The 22,848-nt window shown below is 40.0% G+C and overlaps 4 protein-coding genes across 6 annotated transcripts; all 4 read left to right on the forward strand.

The window, feature by feature from the left end:
- The first annotated feature begins 790 nt into the window (after nt 1-790).
- On the forward strand, nt 791-19,815 carry LOC117464779 (homeobox protein Hox-B3-like). 3 transcript variants are annotated; one of them, XM_071206705.1, is made up of 6 exons: nt 791-1,167; nt 11,388-11,460; nt 12,699-12,922; nt 16,372-16,524; nt 17,553-17,931; nt 19,111-19,815. In XM_071206705.1, exons 5-6 carry the CDS (start codon nt 17,655-17,657, stop codon nt 19,674-19,676), a joined length of 843 nt encoding a protein of 280 aa, XP_071062806.1. In that variant the 5' UTR covers nt 791-1,167; nt 11,388-11,460; nt 12,699-12,922; nt 16,372-16,524; nt 17,553-17,654; the 3' UTR covers nt 19,677-19,815. The 3 variants fall into 3 exon arrangements, with proteins under 3 accessions (XP_071062806.1, XP_071062807.1, XP_033963339.1); XM_071206706.1 differs by lacking the exon at nt 16,372-16,524; XM_034107448.2 differs by lacking the exon at nt 11,388-11,460.
- Nucleotides 3,597-5,986, forward strand: hoxb6b (homeobox B6b). The gene is made up of 2 exons (XM_034107450.1): nt 3,597-4,114; nt 5,204-5,986. Exons 1-2 carry the CDS (start codon nt 3,664-3,666, stop codon nt 5,458-5,460), a joined length of 708 nt encoding a protein of 235 aa, XP_033963341.1. The 5' UTR covers nt 3,597-3,663; the 3' UTR covers nt 5,461-5,986.
- Nucleotides 6,541-8,543, forward strand: hoxb5b (homeobox B5b). Its single transcript, XM_034107449.2, has 2 exons — nt 6,541-7,244; nt 7,599-8,543. Exons 1-2 carry the CDS (start codon nt 6,653-6,655, stop codon nt 7,844-7,846), a joined length of 840 nt encoding a protein of 279 aa, XP_033963340.1. The 5' UTR covers nt 6,541-6,652; the 3' UTR covers nt 7,847-8,543.
- A 1,067-nt stretch (nt 19,816-20,882) lies between the features above and the next one.
- hoxb1b (homeobox B1b) lies at nt 20,883-22,655 on the forward strand. The gene is made up of 2 exons (XM_034107798.1): nt 20,883-21,640; nt 21,897-22,655. Exons 1-2 carry the CDS (start codon nt 21,076-21,078, stop codon nt 22,205-22,207), a joined length of 876 nt encoding a protein of 291 aa, XP_033963689.1. The 5' UTR covers nt 20,883-21,075; the 3' UTR covers nt 22,208-22,655.
- Nucleotides 22,656-22,848: the final 193 nt, after the last annotated feature.

A 22,848-nucleotide genomic window follows, 5' to 3' on the forward strand; every position in this document is an offset into this window, starting at 1 on the left:
AAAAAGGCCATTTCAAACAATCCCAAAACGGAAATAAGACGCTAGAAAAAAAAGAATTACGTTTAAAGAATTCATTTGGCTTTCCTGTTCATTTCGCTCTTATAATCTTGATCGAAAAGTTGGCTAATGTGCCACCTCAAGTTTGTGTGACCTTAAAATCCCCCTCAGGATTCCAATCAGTCGAACTCTATTTCCATTTTTGGCCTGAATGGTCAATTTCAAACTGTTCTGCAGCGACTAGAGGAAAATCCTCTATTTTGGGATTTCACAATAGCCTTTAATGCAAAAATAGCTTTTGGTGGTTTTATCCTGAAACCATTTTAAACAAGCAGGAAATAAGATCTGAATTTGAGGCGAAAAATGACGCACTTCTCGTAATGAAGGTGAAACAAATGTAAAGAAAGCGGCCTATATTGGCAAATGTACGCCAAAATAGTATATTATACTCTGATTTAAATCTTTAAACAAGCAGATAGCACTACAGTTGTTATTTTAGGAGAATTCAAAGCTGTACAGACCTTTTTTAGTCAGAAACCAGAAGCTGGAGCGCATCAGAACAAATCTCCACCTCTCTTAAACCTTCACATTTCCACATATTTACACGTTTCCTTGTAATCCTGCATCCAATCCCAACATGTCCGGCCTTGGAGAAAATAAAGATGGCGATGAGAAAGCATGTCTGAAGCACAAAAACGGCTGCTGTTTATGAAAATTTACAACTTTGCCTTGGAAGTTTACGACGCGCCTGGCTCGGGGATTGGTCGTTGGCGGTCATGTGGACAACAGAATGGGAACTTATTTCCCATGAGGTTATATTGCAGCTGCTGTTTTCCACCGCTCATTCACTTAACACTAGTAACACAACCTTTTTCTTGGCTCTTTGTTTATGCTACACGCCTATGCAGTTTTGTTGTGAGACATGCGTATTTTTACCAACAATTGACGGAAGGAGCTATGTGCGCCATGTTAATGTGGCTGTAGCCTATATTGTAGCTACAGTATATGGTCAGGGGGAAATGAGGGATCATCACAGCCCTGGATGGTGGGATTATTTCATGAAATCACTTGAACAAAGTAGGGGATTCGTGGGGGAAAGACTTGAGAGGAGGAGAGAGGAGGTTTGCGCGGAGTGGCAGCCACACTGGAAATGATGGATTATCAACAAAGGTAAGGGCACCATGTTTCTAATATGCCAGCGATTATCTCCACACAAGTGCGCCGCTGCTGCTCTGTTGTGGCTGGACTGTCACTGTAGGCCTGCTGTTTATATTACTGCAAATGGGAAGATCAGTCTTTAAGAAATGGCAATTATCCAAAAGAATCTTCTTCGGTGCTTTCGTACGCTGTGTGGTATTCACAACCACTTGCTGATCTGGCTGCGTAACCCGTTACATGCTGGAGCCACAGAGCGATATTTGTCCGATAAAATGTGTACAAATAAACCTGCATGTTGCAAATGTGAGGCCTTTTGAAGATTTAAAATGTTATATAATCAGGAGTGGCTTCTGTAAAACAGACAGGCTTGACTTTGATGATGATGGTGGCGATGATGATGATGGTGATGATGGTCATACAGGCCCTGTATGATACCGCCGAATCACGCTTTTCTTAAAAATCTGCTTTATCTATCCACGCTTTACTCGCCTAGAAGAATGACTCCTATTTTATGTCATTTTATATTGCCTTATTTTATTGCTATATTTTGAAAAACAGTGGTAGAAGTGCACGTGGATCGTTCGCTGCCGAATCGAGCTGTTTCACCTCTTTTTATCTAAATACCGTATCATCGTGGACTTATATTTGCTCCTTTGAGGCCAATGTGTCATGTTGCATGCACTTTAAAGTCAATGAGCATTTTAAACATTGAATCTGATTTCCGGCGCCTCTGCAGCCCTTCTCTGTATTGTCGTGTTTGATCCTGCAGTTTAATGAGAGCTTATATAACACCATGTGATCCTGTAGAAATAAATGACTGCATGTGTGTCTTTCTGACAGAGCAGTTGTATAATTAGTGGGTGTGTTGTTTGTTTGTTTGTTTGTTTGTTTATTTGCCCAATTGCAGCAGCTGTCAGGCTGCGGCCTGTGGAAAGGCGTTCACTGACTGTAGCCAAATAATGATATTATTTCATTTTAAAATCCAAATGATTTATAAATGGATGTTATCAAAATAAAGCAAACATCAGCAGCGTTCTGCATCTAAAGCAACAGCAGAGTGAACATCCGGATTGTTAATGAGCTAATATGCATCAAATATTTATTTGTCTGCCTAATGAATTCAAAATAATGAAAAACAATAAAGAGTCTAGCAACACAGTGCTTTGTTTCGTTATTTTCAATGATGTATTATTTAATAGGGTGTGTTTTATCAAAGCTAAAGCTATGTAATAAGCAGTAAATTATCTTTATGAATTAGGAAAAAAATCATAAATGTAAATTATAACAACTTTAACAAATTCACAAATGTGTTTTTAAAGAAAGGACTGTAAACTCTTATTATTAAGAAGCCCATAATAAGGCTTTAACTGCAGAGCAAACCACTAAATATGAAGGTTATTACTAATACTAAGCAAGTAATATTACTTAACTGATCAATAATGACCATACCATTGTAAACAGCTACTAAAAGTAACATTAATAACATAATACAAATGATGAATAATAATAATACACTTAAAGTAACTAAGTGATTTTCTTAACTATTTGTAAACACATCTATTACTTGGAACGTAATCATCATCCAGGCTGAATTATCACATTTATACTCACACAGTTTAAAAAATAAATGAGGAAATAGGTCCCTCTTGATCACGGTGGGTGAAGATGATGATGATGAAGGTGATGATGATCAGTGCAAGCGCGTGTCCTCCCTCGTGTCCTCTGCACGTCTGCGTGGACTTCAGTCACAGCTGGTGTTGAATCAGAAATCAGGAAGAGCTCACACCTTTTTTTTTAAAGAGTGAAAAAACAAACATTATTGACGCACTATTTTTGTCGTTGCATCATTTGGATTAATTCACACGGATTGTTGTGAAATGTGGCTGCTGCCTTAAGGATACAGTGTTTGATTGGTTTATTAATTATTAAATCATTTAACAAGATGGAAGTGAATGTTAGAGGAAGTGGAGGAGAGAGCCAGTCATTTGTGCGCGAATAGAAATAATGCGCAAAGTATTTTTTTTTGCATTGTGTTTGTGTGCGTGTGCGTGTAAGTGTAAGAGAGAAAGGGGGAGTTTTTACACGCGTGCTTGTTTATAATAGAGGGGAGTCCATCTGCTTTATTGGGCTTTATTTGCATAACACGAAAAGTTATTCCACTAATTGTTCAAAATGTAGCATGTTTTTTTAAAGTGTATTTCTATGAGCTGCTTCTCTGTGTGCGTGAGCGTGCGTAAAGACCGATAGGCTCGAGCGCTTCATTTCGATTCACCGGGGACCCCTGCGCGCAACAAGAGCCCCCCATGGGTGCAATAGTGCAAACACAGACGGCGGTGATTGGCCAGCGGTTGATCAGATGGTACACTTCCCCTCTGTATTCAGTGGCACCTCACAACCCCCCCTTTCAGCAAAAACCAAATCTCGGATAAAGTAATGGCAAAACCACTTGGACTATAAAAGACAACAAATCATATTCCTCCGGAGTATATACACCCCGTTGTCCACCCAATGAGTTCCTATTTTGTTAACTCAACTTTTCCCGTGTCTCTGCCGGGAGGACAGGACTCTCTCCTGGGTCAGATACCGTTATATTCCTCGGGATACACCGATCAGTTAAGACACTACTCCAACGCGGCCACATATGGAGCAGCCAACATGCAGGAGAAGGTTTACCCGGCGTCCTACTACCAGCAGACGGGCGCAGCTGCCGCGGCCATCTACGGGAGGGCCGGCGGTGGAGCGCCCTGCGACTACAACCCGGTCGGGACTTTCTACAAGGATGCGGATGGCTCGTGCGCTTTCTCGAGTCACCGCGACGACCAGCCGCTGTTTGTCACGCAGGAGCAGCGCAAAGCGGAGTGCGCGGAGCACACTGTCAGCATGAGCGGCAGCAGCATCGACGACAAGTCCTCCACCCTCATCTACCCGTGGATGCAGAGGATGAACGCCTGCTCCGCCGGTGAGTACAATGTTGTTGACACGCAGCCTGGAGGTAAAAGCTCTCCGCGTGATGGAGCGAGCATCCCGAGCCGCACACAGTCACCTGTCAGCTGTATGCGAGCTCCAAGCTCACGCTAATATGTAATCAACTTAGAAACATCAAATAATTACGCCATTACTGAGCCCAAAGTGATATTATTGTGATTGCGCACGGATCTTTGTGCGCCTTCAGGGCTTTGGCTGCTACATCATCATCACATACATACACTACGGCACGCGCACACACACGCACGTCCACACAGACTTGGCCTACAAGCGGAGCTCCAACTTAAAGCTAAGTGTCACATGGCATCTTCAGAATGGGCCTTTTTTCATTTTTAGAGGGATACTAAATATCGCAGAAACACTTCTAGCAGCGATTAAATGTCCAATACAAAAATTAAGAGTAAATCAAAAAAATAAGACGTGACGTTGTATGCGTGTTGTTCCTCACTGCGCAGTTTCACTCTGACTGTATATCCTTACTGTAATTGTATAGAACAATACACTGCTGCAGTAAGGGAGAAAATACACCATCAGGGCACTTTTACGCACAACGCAGTTAAGGCTACAACCCAGAGTAGTGATGACATCATTTAGGATATTTTTTCTATTTTTTATAGAGTAAAACATTTGTAAATGTCATTTTAAAGCCTCTATAAAGCGTCTTATGTGTATTATTAAGACGTGATTATGTTAAAATGTAGTTATTATATTTGTGTAAAGGAATATAATCCTTTGAGTTCTCTTTGCGTTACATCATGTGATCTTGGTAAAATATAGTGGGCTGTTTGTAGGAGAACATTAAAAAAATCCTACAATAAAGTACAGTTAATTATTTATTTTATATTTTCCCACAACAAACTATTATATTTCAATGTTAAAAGCCTGTTGTTTTGAGTTGAAATACACCAAATATCTGAAATACCACTTTATTGTATTCTTTCAGACACACCACTACAGATTTCAGCATTCTCAGGTAGATGTCTCTCCTATACTTTCGAAATTCACTTAAAGCAGACGTTTAATAATTAATTCATGATTTTCTTCCATTCTTTTTTTCTTCCAGGTCCATTTGGCAACAGTGGCCGCAGGGGCCGACAGACCTACACCCGCTACCAGACTCTGGAGCTGGAGAAGGAGTTCCACTTTAACCGCTACCTGACCAGGAGGCGCCGGATAGAGATCTCCCACGCCCTGTGTCTGACGGAGAGACAGATCAAAATCTGGTTTCAGAACCGCAGGATGAAGTGGAAAAAGGAGAACAAACTCCTGAACCCATCAAAGACACCCGAGGAGGAGGAACAGGCGGAGAAGAAGAGCTAAAGGACACCCTCCTCAAAATAAAAATGTATTTCTTTGTAGATAAAGTGCTGCAAATCCCATGTTAGAGACGTGTAGGGTGATAGACTGTATTTCAGTTTCTGCACGGTGATAATGTCTGCATTAGGTTCCCATCAGGCCCTTCCCTGTTTGTCCTTGTGCTCGTGTGTTTATTTAGGGGACTATGCAAAACCCGCCAAAATGTAAATACTTTTTTAGTGTTTTAGTTTTTGACAATGTTGTTACCTCATTATCGTAGGCCTACTGAGTTTTATTATTATTTGTTGTGACATTAAAAGAAGCTTTGGTCCTTCATTGTACATCTTGTGGTGTTAGTTATCCTATAATAATAATACTTCTAATAATACTTCTAATAATATTAGTCTTGTTGTTTACAGCTGTGGCATCAACACTTAACATTTGTACAGATACAAAAAAATGTTACATGTTATTTATTGTCGTTCACCTTGTGTTCAATGCACATCTGGATATTGTGTGCAATATTTTGTTTAGGAAATTGTATATAGAAATAAAGGCTTTTTGATGTATATTGGAAAATCTTGTGGCGTCATTTATACACAAGGAAAACGACACTTATTGTTATTATCATAACTAGAAAGGCATGGCATTGTTATTATAGGGCGCTTAACTGCTCCTGTAGTCACAATAAGCTATAAAATAAGCCCTCATGTACACATAAAACCTGCGTAAAGATTAAAATAATTTCCAGTTTGACACTCTCTACGGCCGTGTGGCTGATAAGTCTTTGTTATGTGTTACCTGAGCCTTTTGTGGCCTATATTATGAGCGCGTTACATAAATGATGGATGACTTTAGGGCCTGACAGCGCGTCCCGGCGGAGTGATACCTCTTCTGTCCGCAAGATGGCGCTCTCTGCCTGCGCGGCTCTCGGGGCGCAGCGGGGAGGCACCATTGACTGGAGCCTAACGACCATTATTTCGTCATCATTTGTAACCATGGAGCATGAATTACCTCTTGAAGTCATCAGTGAGGATTTACGACTGGTCAACAAAGGCACGTGATTCCCGAACGCTCTCCCATATTTGGCCGCATACCTGGCAAAGTACAGTAGGGCTTCATTGCTTATAATTCATGATTGCATCCATAAATCGTGCAAGCACACAGGATTATAGCGACAAAGATCTACAAATCGAGGCTTTAAAAATCCAAGCAAATGAGCTCTTACTTTGTAAACTCGTTTTCAGGGCGCTATCCAAATGGCTCCGACTATCAGTTACTAAATTATGGGACTAACGGCGCTGTGAACGGCTCCTTCAGAGACCCTGGCACCATGCACTCCGGGTCTTTCGGCTACAACTACAATGGCATGGACCTAACCGTGAACCGCACCAACAACGGCGGCCACTTCGGTGCGGTGAGAGAGGATGCCCGGGGATTCGAGCCGGACGCCCGCTACAGACAGACTCCCAACTGCTCGCTCTCGTCTCCAGATCCGGTGCCGCCGTCGTGCGCCACGGCCAGCCGGGAGCAGCTGGAACTAAAAAGCCCCTCTCCTCCATCTGACCGGAGCTCGACCTCCAGCGGTAACAACCTCAACAAAAACAACAACGCTCATTTCACGGAGATAGAGGACGCCACGGTCGCCTCTGAGACCGAGGAGGGCGCGCACAGCAGCGGGGGCTCCAGCTCGGCTCCTCGGGCGCAGCAGCACCAGGACCCCAACGCCACCTCTTCCACTCCCACGTCAAATGATTGCCAATCCCCACAAATATTCCCCTGGATGAGGAAACTGCACATAAACCATGGTAATTTTTTACTGCCTCTAAATAATATTTAGTTTGGAAGGTTGTCACGCTGATCGTAAATCTGTCAAGTGTTGCATGAGTGAGCTGGTTGGTGTGGATGATTGAGAAAAGGACAGTATTTGTAACACGGGGCTGCAGGTATGAGAGAGGACGTTCAGATGTGTGCAGGCTGCTCTTTTGACATACGAAATGCACAGTTAAGTGTGTAACGTGTCGTGTTGGTTGCATGCTTCCTCTGCATCATCCCATCTTGTGACCCCTCTGTGCATCCTCATGGTGAAGCCACATTTAAAGACCCTCTGTTGTTGTTGCAGTGCAGTTGCTAACTGTGTGGCTTTTCTGTAACAATTGTAGATATGACTGGACCGGATGGGAAAAGGGCCCGAACCGCGTACACCCGGTACCAGACGCTAGAGCTGGAGAAAGAGTTTCACTTCAATAGGTACCTAACCAGGCGGCGGAGGATAGAGATAGCCCACGCCCTGTGTCTTTCCGAAAGACAGATCAAAATATGGTTTCAGAACCGCAGGATGAAATGGAAGAAGGACAATAAACTGAAAACCATGAGTCTGGTGACAGGAGGCAGCGCCTTCCACAACTGAATAACTTTTTGGGGGGGAAAGTGAAACAAAAAATAATTATAATAATTCAGAAAAAAGAAATGATAAAAAAGAATCCATGAGTACTGTAAAGCTATTTGGAAGCGCAGCACCTTTCAGCATGCTATTGTGATAGAAAAATAAGTATCCTGTGGTCTTTAAAAAATGCCATTTTTAGTTATGTTGTTGTACTATGATATAGCTTAGATGTGGAAAATATGATGTAAATATTATTGGGGGTATTAATTGTCTCTCTGTCTCTCTTTCTATCTATCATTCCCTCCCTCCTCACTCTTTCTTGAAGGTGTTTCAACTTGAGCTCTTTATTGTGACTTCTTCACGGTCTAACAGGAGTAAATTCATTGTACAGTTAAAAAAAAAAAAGTTTCCAAACCATATGCTGCTCTTCATTGAATGTAAACCTAATGTATTCCGGGGCCATTCAAAGCGCTTTAGTGTAAGTTTTACTGCTATTTTTGATCTTGTGGCCAACATCCATTCAAGCCAATTGTGTAGCTTTAGGAATATTTTGTGCAACTCTTATTGTTGTTATTATTATTGTTTAGGATAATTATTGAGCAATGCAAATGTATTCAACCTGTCAATGTGATCAATTTTTTTGTGCAAAGGGTTATTCTGTGGATAGGCAAGTGATGTAAGCTTTTTTCGCTAATAAGCTTTTTGTATTTGTATAAGTGAACTCATAGCGCTTGGAAATAAAAGTTTCTCAATTCAAATTGCTTGTCTAGACTTTATTATCAATTAGAATAAAAACACATGTAAGTCACGCCATTTTTAGTTTTTTTTAGCAGCTGCGTAACAACTTTTTCTGACCCGAATTTAACTTAATGATTAACTTGTGAGAATTATAAAAGTGTCACACGAACAATACACATTTTAGACGAGATGTGGTCTCTTTGTAGCACACACAAAGTGACACAAAAACTTAAATATCTAACTTTTTTCAAACTTACCTCCTCGGACTCTTCTGCAGCGAGATGCGTGTGTGCCATGTGGGGAATATGCTGCTGATAAAATCCCCAAAAAGCTTTGGTTTACAGGCATATAGGCCAGGCTGAAGTTGGTAAAAATCCCCCTTACCAAAGATTGTATAGACCTATATTACTTACAGACTGTGAAAAGTCACGTGAGGTCCATAAAGTTGGTTTTATGGTTTTGGGGAGTAGACAATGTACTATATAATTCACAACCTTGAATGAAAGTGACGGCTTAACTGCATGGATGGGACTGGAAAGGCTGGACAGGGGAGGAAGTGTCCAGTTGTGTTTAGGTAGTTTAGGCTGCTGGAAAAACTTGGGAAATAATACTATACAAATATTGTAGCTGGAATTGTATTTAGAAGTGTGTTAAATATCTCTTAATTTAACATTTAAAAAAATCTGAAACTATTAGGAAAAAAATATCCTTATTTCTTCAACACACCTACACGAAGAAGAGCCACAATTATTTGACAATTCCAATATTTTCAACAAAGTTATTGGAAGATGTTTGGAAACAAAGGCTTTAAAGGCCTCTTTTGTGAATCCAACTTTAAAGTTTCTTGTTTAAAATAAATAATGGAACACCCCATTACATTCCAAAGCACAAAATGTTCTACAGAAAAAAAAAAGAATCTAATAATTTGTATTTAAGGCTGAAACTGTTGGCTTTTATGCCGCTGACACGCAGCGAACTTGAGCGAGCCCAGTAGTGATTTATCCCGAAGTGTCGAGTCACCGAGCGGCCAAAGGTGAAGTCTCGGACACCCCAGAGCTGGACACAAGCTTCACTGATTTAACATAAAGAAATGTCCATGCAGGCCATGTGTGCTTATATGCATTTGACTAATAAAAACTAATGATATTATCTCCAGGAAACGGAAGGTTGTGTGAAACTTGTGCAAACTGATTTAATGTAAAAAAGAAAAAAAAGTTAAAAACCAGTGGTGGGCTATATGGGTCCCAGACATTTTCCACATATTCATAACTATTAAGTGGCAATTTAACCAGCGTAATGAGTATTGCATATTGATAGGGGTAATCTGTAGCCGGATCTCATGCATAATTCATGACGGCGGGGATCATCGCTGGGTCAGTAGACGGACTGCAGGAAGCTCTGCTGCCACACTTTGCACTGTCACCACCGAGAGGGAAAAAGGCTGTGTTTTGCGCAAAAGATAATGTACTTCAATCTTTTTTTAAATTCCTGTTATATTTAAAATTCTAGAGACTGTGGTTTTGGTTGAAAATCACTGCAAACACAATGCGTAAAATTACCAGAATTTCTTTTTTGTCTGCTCTGACTTTATTTATATTTTGAACACATGTATAAAAAGTGTTGTCCTTTTATTTATTATACATATTAAATTACTTATTATTTACTATTATAGTAAATAAAAAGGCACCATAATGCATCACACACACTATTTTAAATCGCTTATGGGTTCTGTCTGTATAAAATATGTGTTATCACTGTTTACTAATGCAGCTTCTGTTTCAACTCAATTAGTGTAAACAATACATTTAAAAATCAGTTATATAAAAATAGATATAATGGAGAAAGAATGTGTTTTTTCTTTTGACATAAAATAACTTATTGCCAATAACATTTTTTTAATGGACTACTTCTCACGTGGAAATGAATGCATTCATTAAATCATAATAATGGAATTCGCTAGAGACAAATGTCACCTTGGTTGTTTATTGTATGAAGCCAGGTTCTCGTGTCATGGATGCCCAACATCTGGCAGGGCAGTGAGCTGTGTGCAGGTGCAGTGCAGGGGTTGTGCCAGCAGAGGGCGCCTCAGACCGAGCAGGCGGATGATGGATGGGTTTCTCTGCTCAGGCTGCTATCATTAGAGCCAGGGAGGTTACAGAGCACAACACAGAAACATCAGTGTGAGCCTGTTCAGCAGTCATCATCTCTTTATTACTAACCTTTAATCCTGCACTCTTTAAGCTGAGAATGGAATTTGTTCCTTGTCTCTTTGTTTGGAGGTCAGCCTCATAATGATATGTAAACAATCATACCTGAGCTATTGATTTGTTTTTTCTCTTTTAGGCGACTCTAGAATAGAGTTCCAGGGCACAGAAAGATGTGGATGAAGAAAACAGTATTTTGTATCATAGTATGTCTTAGATTAGGCTTTTTTAACAAATATAAATATATTTAGTTCTCTTATTTTGTTGCACTTATTATTATATTGAGAGCACGGATGTAATTTGTTCACTTAAACTGTTTTTCCCTCACTTTATTATCCTGGAAAGAAGCTGTGTAACAAGTTGTTTCTTTTTTCTTGAGAATTTCCCCACCTGATTTTACTCTTGAAAAGAGGATCTATTTCAAGTGCAATGTACAAAAATAAACCAGTGGTTCCTATCTTTTTTGGTTTAAGACCAGTTAAAAAATGTGTATGTTGTTAGCAGTCCCCTTACAACTTAATAACTGTTCTAGCAAGGTCAGGTAATGTAACATTTCATATAAATGTACAGAATATAAATACACGTTTGTGTAACAGGACTTGTTTTTTCTTCTTCCTCATCAGTTCAACCCCTCAGATTTATCTGGTGACCCTTTGGAGGGGCCCGACCCCTAGGTTGAGAACCATTGGGTAAAAGGTATTACAACCAGCTCCATTGAGCAGCTCCAACATTAACATTCATACAAAGAAACTATGTGTCATATCTTTATATATCCCTGGTACATTTTTCTGTGGAATACTGGAGTATTTCTTTTGTTGAAAATCATTACTTAAGATTTGGAATGCAATACTTTAATAGTGGATTTTGACATGATTTGCTTAAGTAAAGGTTCTGAGTATTTCCTCCTGCACTGTGAACCTAACGGGAGACAACACTCAGTTTATATGACCAACAAGGTTAAAGACCATAAACCCCTAACATACTGAGATATGGGATATTAACATGTTTTTAATAACTATCACCAAAAAGATGTCAACAAAAACGTATTTAATTGGTAATAAACCATGACCAAGTATTCTTAAGGTTTGATAAAGGCCATACATGAAAACATTTTAGGTGGTGAAACTCATATTTGGTGGATTGTTACCTTTTATTTAGACTTAATAACATTTATTACTGCAGAAATTAATCATTGTACCTCTTTATTAACGGCTTATTCACATTATTAAATGCAGACGTAATTTAATAAACCCCTTTATTGAGGACTTATTAACATTTATAAATGCAAGCTTGATTTAAAAAAGAAAAACGTATTAATGATTGTATTAACATTCATAATGACAGATGTATGGCTTATTAGGCAGTTATAACTATGAGCTTATTATTATAACCAAATTGAGAAGGATAACCTCCACTACTTTTTTCAAAAACTAGAAACACAAAATGTTTCTACTCTTCTTGTAACACATACATGTTTAACTAAGCATTAATAAAGCTGTTAATAGTATGTTATAGACTCTTTATAAGGGCTGCCTCGTTAAAGTTGAGAGAGATAAGATGACATTTAAAAGCTCTAAATTCCTTGAATCGAGTGTGCTGTTTTCAAATGTGTGATTAGATGAGAAGCTGCAGCTCCTCCTGTGCTGACCACCTGTCACCTATATATACCCTGTAGATCCGAATTTGTGTAAAAATAGCAGCAGCCACAAATTCGCTTCTTGGGGAGTATGTAGGTGATGACACTTTACCTCGAGCGGAACATAATCATCATTTAAAGACAAAGGAAATGCTATGTAATGTTGGCAATAATCACTGTATGGCATGTTAGACGTGGTGGGACATGTGTGCTGTTGTTGGGCCTGGAGTCCTGCAGGCCCCTCACCAGAGTCCATACAACATGTTGAGTCTCTTATGTTTCTTTTTTTCCCTTCTAGCTGCAGATTGCTGGAGAATATGACATCTGTGAGAGTTGCAGGACGGGCCCTTGAATGTGGGCCATTGTTCGGCACATCATTTATCTTCTTTTCACTGCCTGCACCGCCTGTATGGTCGAGGAGGAGTTTTAGTCTTCCAGGGAAATGTGAGGAGGACCCCAACAAACTGCTCCAAGCCAACACACAGGACGGAGAATCTGAGAAGATGAGATCCAACGAGAAAAGTAAGTTATTTTGATTAGATATGGTTAATTGGCTGTGTGTGTGTGTGTGTGTGTGTGTGTGTGTGTGTGTGTGTGTGTGTGTGTGTGTGTGTGTGTGTGTGTGTGTGTGTGTGTGTGTATGTGTGTGAGGGAATAATCACTTAGGTGGATGTAGGTCACGCTTTACTGTAAGCATGTATAACTCAATGAAATGTTAATAATTATATTTTATTATAACTTAGGCTAGTATTACAACTGTGCATATATTATCATTCATTATGTTTATACACTTACAGTTGATGACATACAGTATTCTTAAATAAACAATGACATCTGCTGATAAATCATTTGTTATAAAGCAGATATTAAAGTGTTTTGCTTATAATTGCTAAATAACGTAGAGTTGTACAGGCCTCTTAAAGCTCCCTTAAAATGTAGTTTATTTATGACTTTGATTTTGCAAAATAACTTTTAAATGTAACTTTTTGCATTGTTTTGCCCTTTAAACCCATATTTGTTTAAAGTCTAGTGTCTTTTTTTAATGTGCTGTGTTGTTGAGCTGTGGGACGTTGCTCCTGTTGATTCAACTGTCCATGCATGAATTCAGAGGCATACATCCTCCTTGTGGACACGTGGTTCCTGCAGCTAATTGACAAGCGCTTTGTCAGCAGGCCTGCACACTGAAAGGCTGGGTGAGGGTGGAGGAGGTAGTCGGGGGGTGTGGGGTGAGGACGAGGGTGGGGGTGTGCGTGTCCATCACAGATTAGACAGGCAGGCTGAAGAGTGTGGAGCTCGCCGGGGTGATGAAGATGGGATGTAAAGTGCAGCTCAGGGATGTTGTCATATCTGAATAATAACTGTCAGCCGCTGCAGGCCGCAGGGATCCAACATGAATTTATATTTATACTGTACACTGACTTATCATATCAGTCTGCATCTTCTCCTCCGCTGCCCATACATCACTGCACCATTTAGACGGGTTTAAGACACCGCACTTAATGCTGATTTTCTTTGTATTCACATGGCTCTTTTCGCCTTTCAGAGAGATTTATGGCACATGTACGTGTGCAAGGGGTTACTTTAGCATTTCAAATGTTACTCAAGTGAAAGTACCAAAATACTAGCATGCAAATATACCAAGAGTAATAGTACTAGAAAAAGTACATTCTTGGAGCCTTTTGTTATGTTTTATGATTAGCTTGTAATTCATTAATGTGTTTATTGATTTAATGTTGCAGCTGGTAAAGGTGAACTTTGATTTATACTGTTATAAGAGAACAAGTAAATATATTCGAAGAGAAATACACAATACAATATAAATAGAAATCTATAGCAGAAACTTCAAAATACTCGCAAGCACCTTAAAATGGTATACTTGAGTACATTTACTTGCAGTCCATCACTGCAGAGTCAGCAAAATGTTCCTACAATATCATGAGTAAAAGTATTTGTTCTGCAGATTTATATTATATTATATTACCAACAACAAATCCCACCAACAAATACATTTTAATGTCACAGTTAATCATTGTGGAGCCGATTTGAGATACTACTGGTTCGATGTAGAACTGCATAATATCATTTAGGCCATTATTTGTTTTTAATTCTAAAAACTAATCTGTAACAATAAATGAAAATGTCATTCAAAGTGAACTGTAGTGGAGTAGAAGTACAGCGTAAGATGGAAATACTCAAGTACAGTCAAAGTAAGTCAAAGTGGCACACTGTAGTTGTTGTTATTGACACGCCAGTGCATGTCAGATTATTATGTACACCTAACTGCGTTTTCATTAAGATGCATTGATTTGTTTGAACATAACTTATCAGCACTACACCCTCCATAAAGGGGATTAATAAATCTACATTTCCAGAGCTTTCCGTCACGTCTCATGGCCTTCATCACCAGGAAGCTCAGTTGCTGTTTACTCCAATCAAAACCTACAATATGTGACTGATAGCGTTAGATAAAGGAAATGTCCATAAGTGGACCTTTAACTGATAATGTATTGTAGGATTTTTGCATTGGATTATTTGCATATGCAAGAAGTCAAAGGGCACAGTAAATACTCCACAAAAACAGACCTGATTCAAAATATGACTTAAAGTGTAGCCAAAGTACTAAAAGTAAAACAACTCAATATGCAGAATGGCCCAATTCAGACACATTTTGTAACTATAATCAGTATTACATCATGTTTATCTTTTTGGAGACAATTTGAGATACTATGTATGTGATTAGTATTATAGGACTGCATAATATCATATATCACATGTTTATTTGAAATGTTAAGGGGGCAGTAAGAAGTATAAGTTTGCATCTGAATAGAGTATAAGAATACAGTAACAGGAAATGGAAATACTCAAGTAAAGTAAAAGTACCTCAAGTACATAACTACTTAGTGTACACCACTGGCCATGTATACCTAATAAAGTCGCATTGAGACATTTTAATCATTTCTTTTTAAAGTTAGATCTCATGGTGCAGCTGCAGCATGGAGCTCGTGTAAAACTTTGAAACAGATCTGGTCACTCTATATTCAAATGTGTCTGTGTGCACGGCTCACAGATCAAAGATGTTCATTAGCATTAATTAACGCCACTCAGTTAAATATTACCTTTCAGAACCAATCCAAGCGATCGAGCAAAACATGAAGATGAGACATCAAAGCTCCGACAGATCGATGCTCTGCAGCAGTCTGATGGTCACCGTGTAAAACAAACCAAGGCCTCATTACAGAACCAGCTTTTTAATGGCCGCTGCTGCTGACCACTGTCTGTCTCCCCTTCACTGCTTCAAAATGACTCACTCATTTAAATTAGCAAAACAAAAAAAAATCTCATTACACAAAGGAGACGTAATGCACTTTGTATGTGTAATAATAAAAAAAAAAAATCCAGACTAAATACTGATCGCTTTTCTTTGCCGGAGTAATTTATTGCATCTGCTGGCATCGCTCCTAAAGGGGATGTTTGCATTTATTATAACAGCTCTGGACGAGTTCCCAGGACAAAAATAGAGATGTTTGTTCACACAACTGGGAAATACAACTTAATATAGCAGGTTTTTAAAGATAGTGGGAGGCATTTTTTTAACAGACAATTTGCCTTATCTAAATCTACTTAAAATGCGCTTTGAAGGCAAACATATTCAGCCTTGTTTGGCCACCTCGTTATAATAGCCATTTTACCATATAGAAAAGCGTCTCTTTATTACAGCCATGCTATTTCCATATATGAGCTTGCATGATCAGCAGAAAGGTTTTTCTCCCCCGCACACACACACACACACACACACACACACACACACACACACACACACACACACACACACACCACACACACACACACACACACACACACACCACACACACACACACACACACCACACACACACACACACACACACACACACACACACACACACACGCACACACTCCCACACACACAGCCTGACATTGTGTGCTATGCAGGGCGGTGTGAGCTGCAGGAACACTGTCCACTCTGCTTCACCCCACTGGCATGCAAAGCCACATCATCATCATCTAATGCGAGCAGAGAGCCGCTGCTTTCTCTGCAGGATTATTCGAATCTGGGGAGGTTATCCAAGGAAAAGGGAAAGAAAGGTAAGAACGAGAGGAAGCTGGCGTGTGTTTGTTTGCGGGGAGCATTGTTTCAGTGCCGGATGAATGTAGGTTGTGGAGGTAAGGCAGCCGGGTGTTGTGCCGCGGACTGGGTTATGTGTCTTTATGATTTACGAGCCTGACTCCAAGCCGCGGTTCACCCAGAGTTCATAAAGCTGCATGCCTCCAGACTGTATTCTCTCTCAGTGCCTCTGTCGCAGCCACCGAAACTCCTGCTTATTAGTAATTGTGTTGTGTTGAATTGCGTTTGATTAAGATTTTGAATCAGATGTGTTTTGTTCCTTTATTTCGCGTTTTGGCGCAGAAACACGGCGCACAATGGACGTCTGTATTATTTTCTGTTTGATGGAGATGGATGAGATTTTTAGTAGATTGTGAAGATCTTTAAAAAAATGTCCCTTTAAAAAATACTTACCGACAGCCGACAGGATCATCCATTAAGATGATAAAGGTTGTTATTTCTTTATTCTCATCTAATCTAATTTGAGAAAACACAAACATATATATACAATATACAAACTAGTAAAACTAATATTTTACGAATTTATAATAGAATATAATTTATTTTGGTGGGCCTATTTATGTCTGTGTTGTTATCCTTAGACTAATTAGCATTCATGTGCATATTTGCTTTTGGTACCCTTAATATCTCACTATTTTAAAAGATAAACAAAAATCCCCCCAAACTAATTTTGATAAACTGAAATCTTGATTTTTTTGGCTTATTTGATCTGCATTACAACACAATACAAAAACTGGTTGTAGGCCAGTGCATTCTGAATTAGTGTTAGGGGGAAATATAAAGACAATGTTTAATTTCTTTACAAATTGTAAAGACTTTTCTCTTATTGGTGTTTTTTCTCAGGGTGTGTTTTCACCCAATTCTTATTTCACGTGCCTCTCAGGCCAGGGAAGGCTCGCTATTCATGTCAGCCTACTATTGAGTTGATAAGATGGATCATGTGGTCTCCTCCCTGATTTTCTTCCGTCTTTTTTCTGGATCCTCTCAGGCCAGAAGCTGCAGGGCTCTCTGGAAACCTGCCATGTGACATTTGGCTGCCAGCGCTGCGTCAGAAGGTCAAAGGGGGCCCCGGTGCACATTTAATGGAAAAATGCAGAAAGGCAGTGCGACACAAAACATCCAGCAGCATCAAAACGACCTCTTCTTCAGCGAGTCTCTGGAGGCTGTCGGCGGGTTTGGGTGCACAGCCGCACAACAACAACAACAACAACAACAACAACAACAACAACAACAACAACAACTGGCGCAAGTGGAGACGTCTGAGCGCAGAAGATCCAAACTGCAAAAGTTTCCTGTGAGCAAAAAGATTTTCCCCTGGATGAAAGAGTCCAGACCCTCCAATCAGAAACACGACAGGAGAATCGCAGGTCTGTATGAGTGGAAGAAGAGACAGCAGTTGTTTCCAAATGAGGCCTTTTCATTTATGTCCCTTTAACGAGCTCTCAGACATTTAATGGGGGAAATTAATTTATATTTTTTCCTCTTCAGGTTCAAAAGGTCAGGTGCCTATAATGAAGCTACAGTCGAGGACAAACATATTAGTTTAGTTGCTTATATTATACCACATATTCGTTCACCCCATTTATTAAGCAAAACAGAAAAAACAGAACTGTATGAAATAATGGCACAGTAAAACTAATAACAATTGGGGTTAAAGAAAAAATATAGCTCACATTCTCTTAAAATATAATTTACTTTATATAAGGTGGAATAATAATCAGTCCATTTAAAGCAGGCTGGTCATGGAGGCCTTTACAATCTATAATCTAAATTTAGATTCAAATAAAAATGAAAAATCTGTCCAATATCCACCCCTTACCACTTTCGTCAGCTAATGATCCATTGCTCAACATTTTTGAAATATCTGAGATTCCTCCTCTCATCTTATGGCTGCAAGTAACAATTATTTTTTACTATCGATTTATCTGGAAATGAATGTCCAGATCAAGGATTAATCGTTTGGTCTGTAAAATGGCAGAAACAAAAGATTAATGTCTATCCCAGTTTCAGGTTTCAAGTCCAAGATGGTGTCTTTAGATGTCTTATTTTGTCCAAAATATTCACTTTAAGGTGATATAAAACAGGGGAAAGTGGGAAATCTGGGAGGGTGACAACAGCATTTTATGATTTTTTAAAAATAAAAATATTATAAACAACTTATCGATTAGTCGACTAATCTTAGCAACAATGCACCAACTCTTTGTATACACCACAACCTCTGTCCCTTGTAAACAACCATGGCCTACCTGATTTTTGTTTGGTTTCTGGCTATCATTTACCTTTCTTTCTCACCCTGTGATTGTGGATTTGTATGTTTTTTGTCTTATTATTTATTTAACCTTATATTGATGAATCATGCATGCTTTTTGAATAACAGAGTCGAGAAATACAACAGCAAACTGACAGTAAATAAGGAGCAGACTGAGTGACTGCAGGCAAAGAAAAAAAAACTGAGAATGATCTGGAAATCATTAATAAAACAAAAGAGAAAAACAAACCTCTTCGTCATTACAACCAGTTCAACATTTATTCTCCTGTCTCCACAGAGTGCACCAGCGTCGAAGAGAAGTGTCCAGGCGCGCCCCCGGCCTCCAAGAGGACGCGCACCGCGTACACGAGCGCGCAACTGGTGGAGTTGGAGAAGGAGTTCCATTTCAGCCGCTACCTGTGCAAACCGCGGCGCGTGGAGATGGCCAGCCTGCTCAACCTGCACGAGAGGCAGATCAAGATTTGGTTCCAGAACCGGAGGATGAAGCAGAAGAAGGACGAGCGGGTGCAGGGCCTCACCTCCTCCTGTTCTCCCCCGTCCTCCCCCTCCGCCCCGGGCAGCCCCACTCTGTCGTGCCTGGGTTATGTCCATCTGGGCGGGGATTACCAGCCGGCCTCCCCTCAACTCAAATCCCAACAACACCAGGCCCAGCCGGCGTACCCGGAAGAATACTCAAAATATCCCGCTCCAGGCTTTACGCACCGCCCGCAGTTTAACATGCAGTACGACACGCACACCGACTCACGCACAACAGACCCAGATGAGGATATTAACGGGTCATATTTCCAACAGAGATGCACTCAGGACAGAATCATGCAAGCTCCTAAACTGACTCATCTGTAGCAGACACATGTCCTCCATTCTTCATTTAATTTATAAAATAATCCACTGATCTGTTCTGACGCATGTATTTTTATTTATTTATATGTATTATTGGACGAATTATTTTATTTAAAATATGAGTCTTATCTATTTGTGTTGTATAGGCTTGTGCTATATTTATATTTTTAATTAAATGTTGTGTTACGTTTACGCATGGGCTTTTTGTAAATATTTTGTTCACACATCCAGCCCTGATTTAAATGTTGGCTGTTATTTCAGCTACATAAATAAACGCAATTTGTTGAGATTACACCAAAGTCTCCTAAGTAAATACTCCTCTTGGAGCCAGTATACAAAAAGACGACTGTAAAGCAACCAAAGTGTTGGAATAAATGGCAACTTTCCCAGTTTTTTGTTAAAGATAATTAGCACTTGAGGTCTATAACATAACATTCACTCTTATTTAATTACAGGGTTTACGGGTGAGTGTGGACACGATAGTTTTTTTGGAAGATATTACATTATAGTCTCTTGGTGTCTTTAGAGAGACGCCAGAAAAAAAGGCTGTATGGTTCTTAAATGTGTCTTTTGTTCTTTTATGGGCAAAGTGGGCTACACAGGCTGTCAATCTGTAAAAAGAGCGCATGATGGATCACTGAATTCACTGCACTGCCTTTGAGTCAGAGCCTGTCTGCAGGATTCCTGTTGACGAGAGGCCGGAGAAATGTATGGTGCCAAAACGCCTTTTGACCATGTATGTTTAGAAAAAAAATCCCAGCGAGTTTTTAAGGTCGAAATGTCCTTTCCAAAATTAAAAGAAAATAAGCTTAATTTGTACCCAACATAATCCAAAATGTGTTGAAACATCATATTAGCCATAACATGAATATGTTAAAGATATCTATTTGAAAAATTCACACTTAGAATTTAAATGTCGTATTATTACTTGTGTACGGCTTTAGTGGCATTTAGTTTTGGTTAAATCAACAGTCTATTTACATTTTTTGCATTTTCAAGTTAATTATAATGCATAATGCTCTATTTTGTTATCTTTGGAGGCCATTAGAAGACTTATCCATATTATAATAACTGTCATTTGGAGCTTCTGTAACACTTAGTCTGAAAATGTGTCCTGATGTTTGTGTTCTTATCAGATGGATGAGCGAGTTTGATTGAAGCATTTGTCATGTAAATGCAAGCCGTTTGATGGACGAGCCTGCAGACTTGACAGAGTGCTGTAGGTCCTTCGCCATTGGCGTTTCGCGGGTCACATGGTGTGTCAGGAAGGTGATATGAGGGTGGAAGGCACTTTTACAGCTTTGACATACTACCTAGAAGGTTAGGGCAAAGGGAGCAGCGATTAATGACTGCTCAGTCTTGATCGGTTGTGAACAAACAAAAGGCCAAAGCAGAGTCCAGGATGAACTCCTACTTAGACTACCCCGTGTGTAACAGGGGGGCGAATATTTTCAGTGCCAAGGCCGGATACCACAATTTAAACCATGGATACATGTCGTCCAACTCGTGTGCAACAAGTGATAGTTACGCACCGGACGGCCGGTTAGTTCCTGCTCCTTCTGCGCCACACCAGCCCCCGAGCCTCCCTCTGCACCACCAGGCAGCACACGTCAACCTGGATCTGCAGTTTGCAACCCCGTCGGGGAACACTATGTATGGGTCACCTCTGGAGTACGGACATCACCAGTACGGCCTGGCGCCCGAGCAGGACCGGAGCTTCATCCACTCGCAGGTTTCCCCCCTCGGAACAAACATGGCTCCTTACACCGGGGACAGTTGTGGGCCTGGGGTTGTAACAGGCGGCCAGTATCTACATTTTGGAAACGGGGATCAGAGGCAGCCAGAGTATCCAGAGAGTGTTTACACAAGGTTACCGAGCCAAAGCAGGGAGAAGGATTTGGAGCATGTAGAGGAGGCTTCTAAAACATTCGACTGGATGAAAGTGAAGAGGAATCCACCTAAAACAGGTATGTTCAACTTGAAAGATTAGAGCTAGAAGTTAGAGACCCAATGGGTTTTCAGCTAAAATGTAGGCTACTCACAGTGCTTAAAAAACGCAATTTAACTGATAAATACCTAAATAGTTATTTAAAAGGTATTTGGCAACTAATGTTTCGTTCATCTTTCTATTCATCCTCATGTATCATTCACATCTGCCTCAGCGTCATGATTTCCATGTTTTCCCACTCCATCATCCATTCATCCATCCATCTCTCTCCACAGCTGTCATGTCAGAGTTCGGGGTTCCTGGCCAGCTCAACGTGATCCGCACCAACTTCACCACCAAGCAGCTGACCGAGCTGGAGAAAGAGTTCCACTTCAACAAATACCTGACTCGGCCACGGAGGGTGGAGGTCGCCGCCAGTCTGGAGCTCAACGAGACGCAGGTGAAAATCTGGTTTCAGAACCGCAGGATGAAGCAGAAAAAACGCGAGAAGCTGGGCTGCGTTTTGGTCAGCAGAGCAGCACCTGTAGAGACACTTTCGGGCAGTGAAACCTCTCCAAAGGGGAAAGGGAAAGACAGTAAACCATGATGTGACTTTAAAAAAAACTATATGACTGTAAAGGCCTGAGGAGTTTTCCACTTCTCTGCCTCAGTCGCACCATTCCAGAAAAACTGTGAAAAGGGCATGTGGACTTTGTGAGGTTCACAGGGTATGTGTCTAGTGCAATGATTAATGCTGAATTGGATTCTGAGAAACATTTAAAAATGTTTTTTCATCCGCTTTTGTACTTGTAGCCTTCTTATCATAAGCCCATGCTGTTTTGTGTTGAAGCACTGAACTACTCAGTGTCATTGTTTGCACTATTTATTTACAGGGTATTTTTCCAACAACTGTTTTAGCTTAATACAGTTTATGAAATGAAAAAAAAGTGTTTAATTAGCTTTTTATGTAAAAAGAAATGCTGGTTATTGGATTCAAACTTTTAATTTGTATACATTATGTGCTCCCTTTTAAATATTTGCCTTGTTTTAAAAAAAAAAAATACATGTATATAATAAATTGTTCTAAATATGAATGTTCTTGCGAATTCTCTTCTATATTCACTTCCATTAATCGTCTCACCAAAGCCCCCTTGCATAATGTGACAAGAGGAATCTTTCACAGCACATGGGGTGGTTCCCAGTGACCTTTTCACCTCCAAATACCTCCAGGGGCTCTAAACATGACAA

The sequence above is a fragment of the Pseudochaenichthys georgianus genome, chromosome 19 (genome assembly GCF_902827115.2).
Source record: "Pseudochaenichthys georgianus chromosome 19, fPseGeo1.2, whole genome shotgun sequence".
NCBI lineage: Eukaryota > Metazoa > Chordata > Actinopteri > Perciformes > Channichthyidae > Pseudochaenichthys > Pseudochaenichthys georgianus.

Coding starts and splice junctions, on each gene's coding strand:
- LOC117464779 (XM_071206705.1), top strand. CDS start 17,655: ATGCAGAAAGGCAGTGCGACACAAAACATCCAGCAGCATCAAAACGAC. Junction 17,932..19,110: donor ACACGACAGGAGAATCGCAG/GTCTGTATGAGT, acceptor CTGTCTCCACAG/AGTGCACCAGCGTCGAAGAG.
- hoxb6b (XM_034107450.1), top strand. CDS start 3,664: ATGAGTTCCTATTTTGTTAACTCAACTTTTCCCGTGTCTCTGCCGGGA. Junction 4,115..5,203: donor GATGAACGCCTGCTCCGCCG/GTGAGTACAATG, acceptor TTTTTCTTCCAG/GTCCATTTGGCAACAGTGGC.
- hoxb5b (XM_034107449.2), top strand. CDS start 6,653: ATGAGCTCTTACTTTGTAAACTCGTTTTCAGGGCGCTATCCAAATGGC. Junction 7,245..7,598: donor GAAACTGCACATAAACCATG/GTAATTTTTTAC, acceptor TAACAATTGTAG/ATATGACTGGACCGGATGGG.
- hoxb1b (XM_034107798.1), top strand. CDS start 21,076: ATGAACTCCTACTTAGACTACCCCGTGTGTAACAGGGGGGCGAATATT. Junction 21,641..21,896: donor GAGGAATCCACCTAAAACAG/GTATGTTCAACT, acceptor CTCTCTCCACAG/CTGTCATGTCAGAGTTCGGG.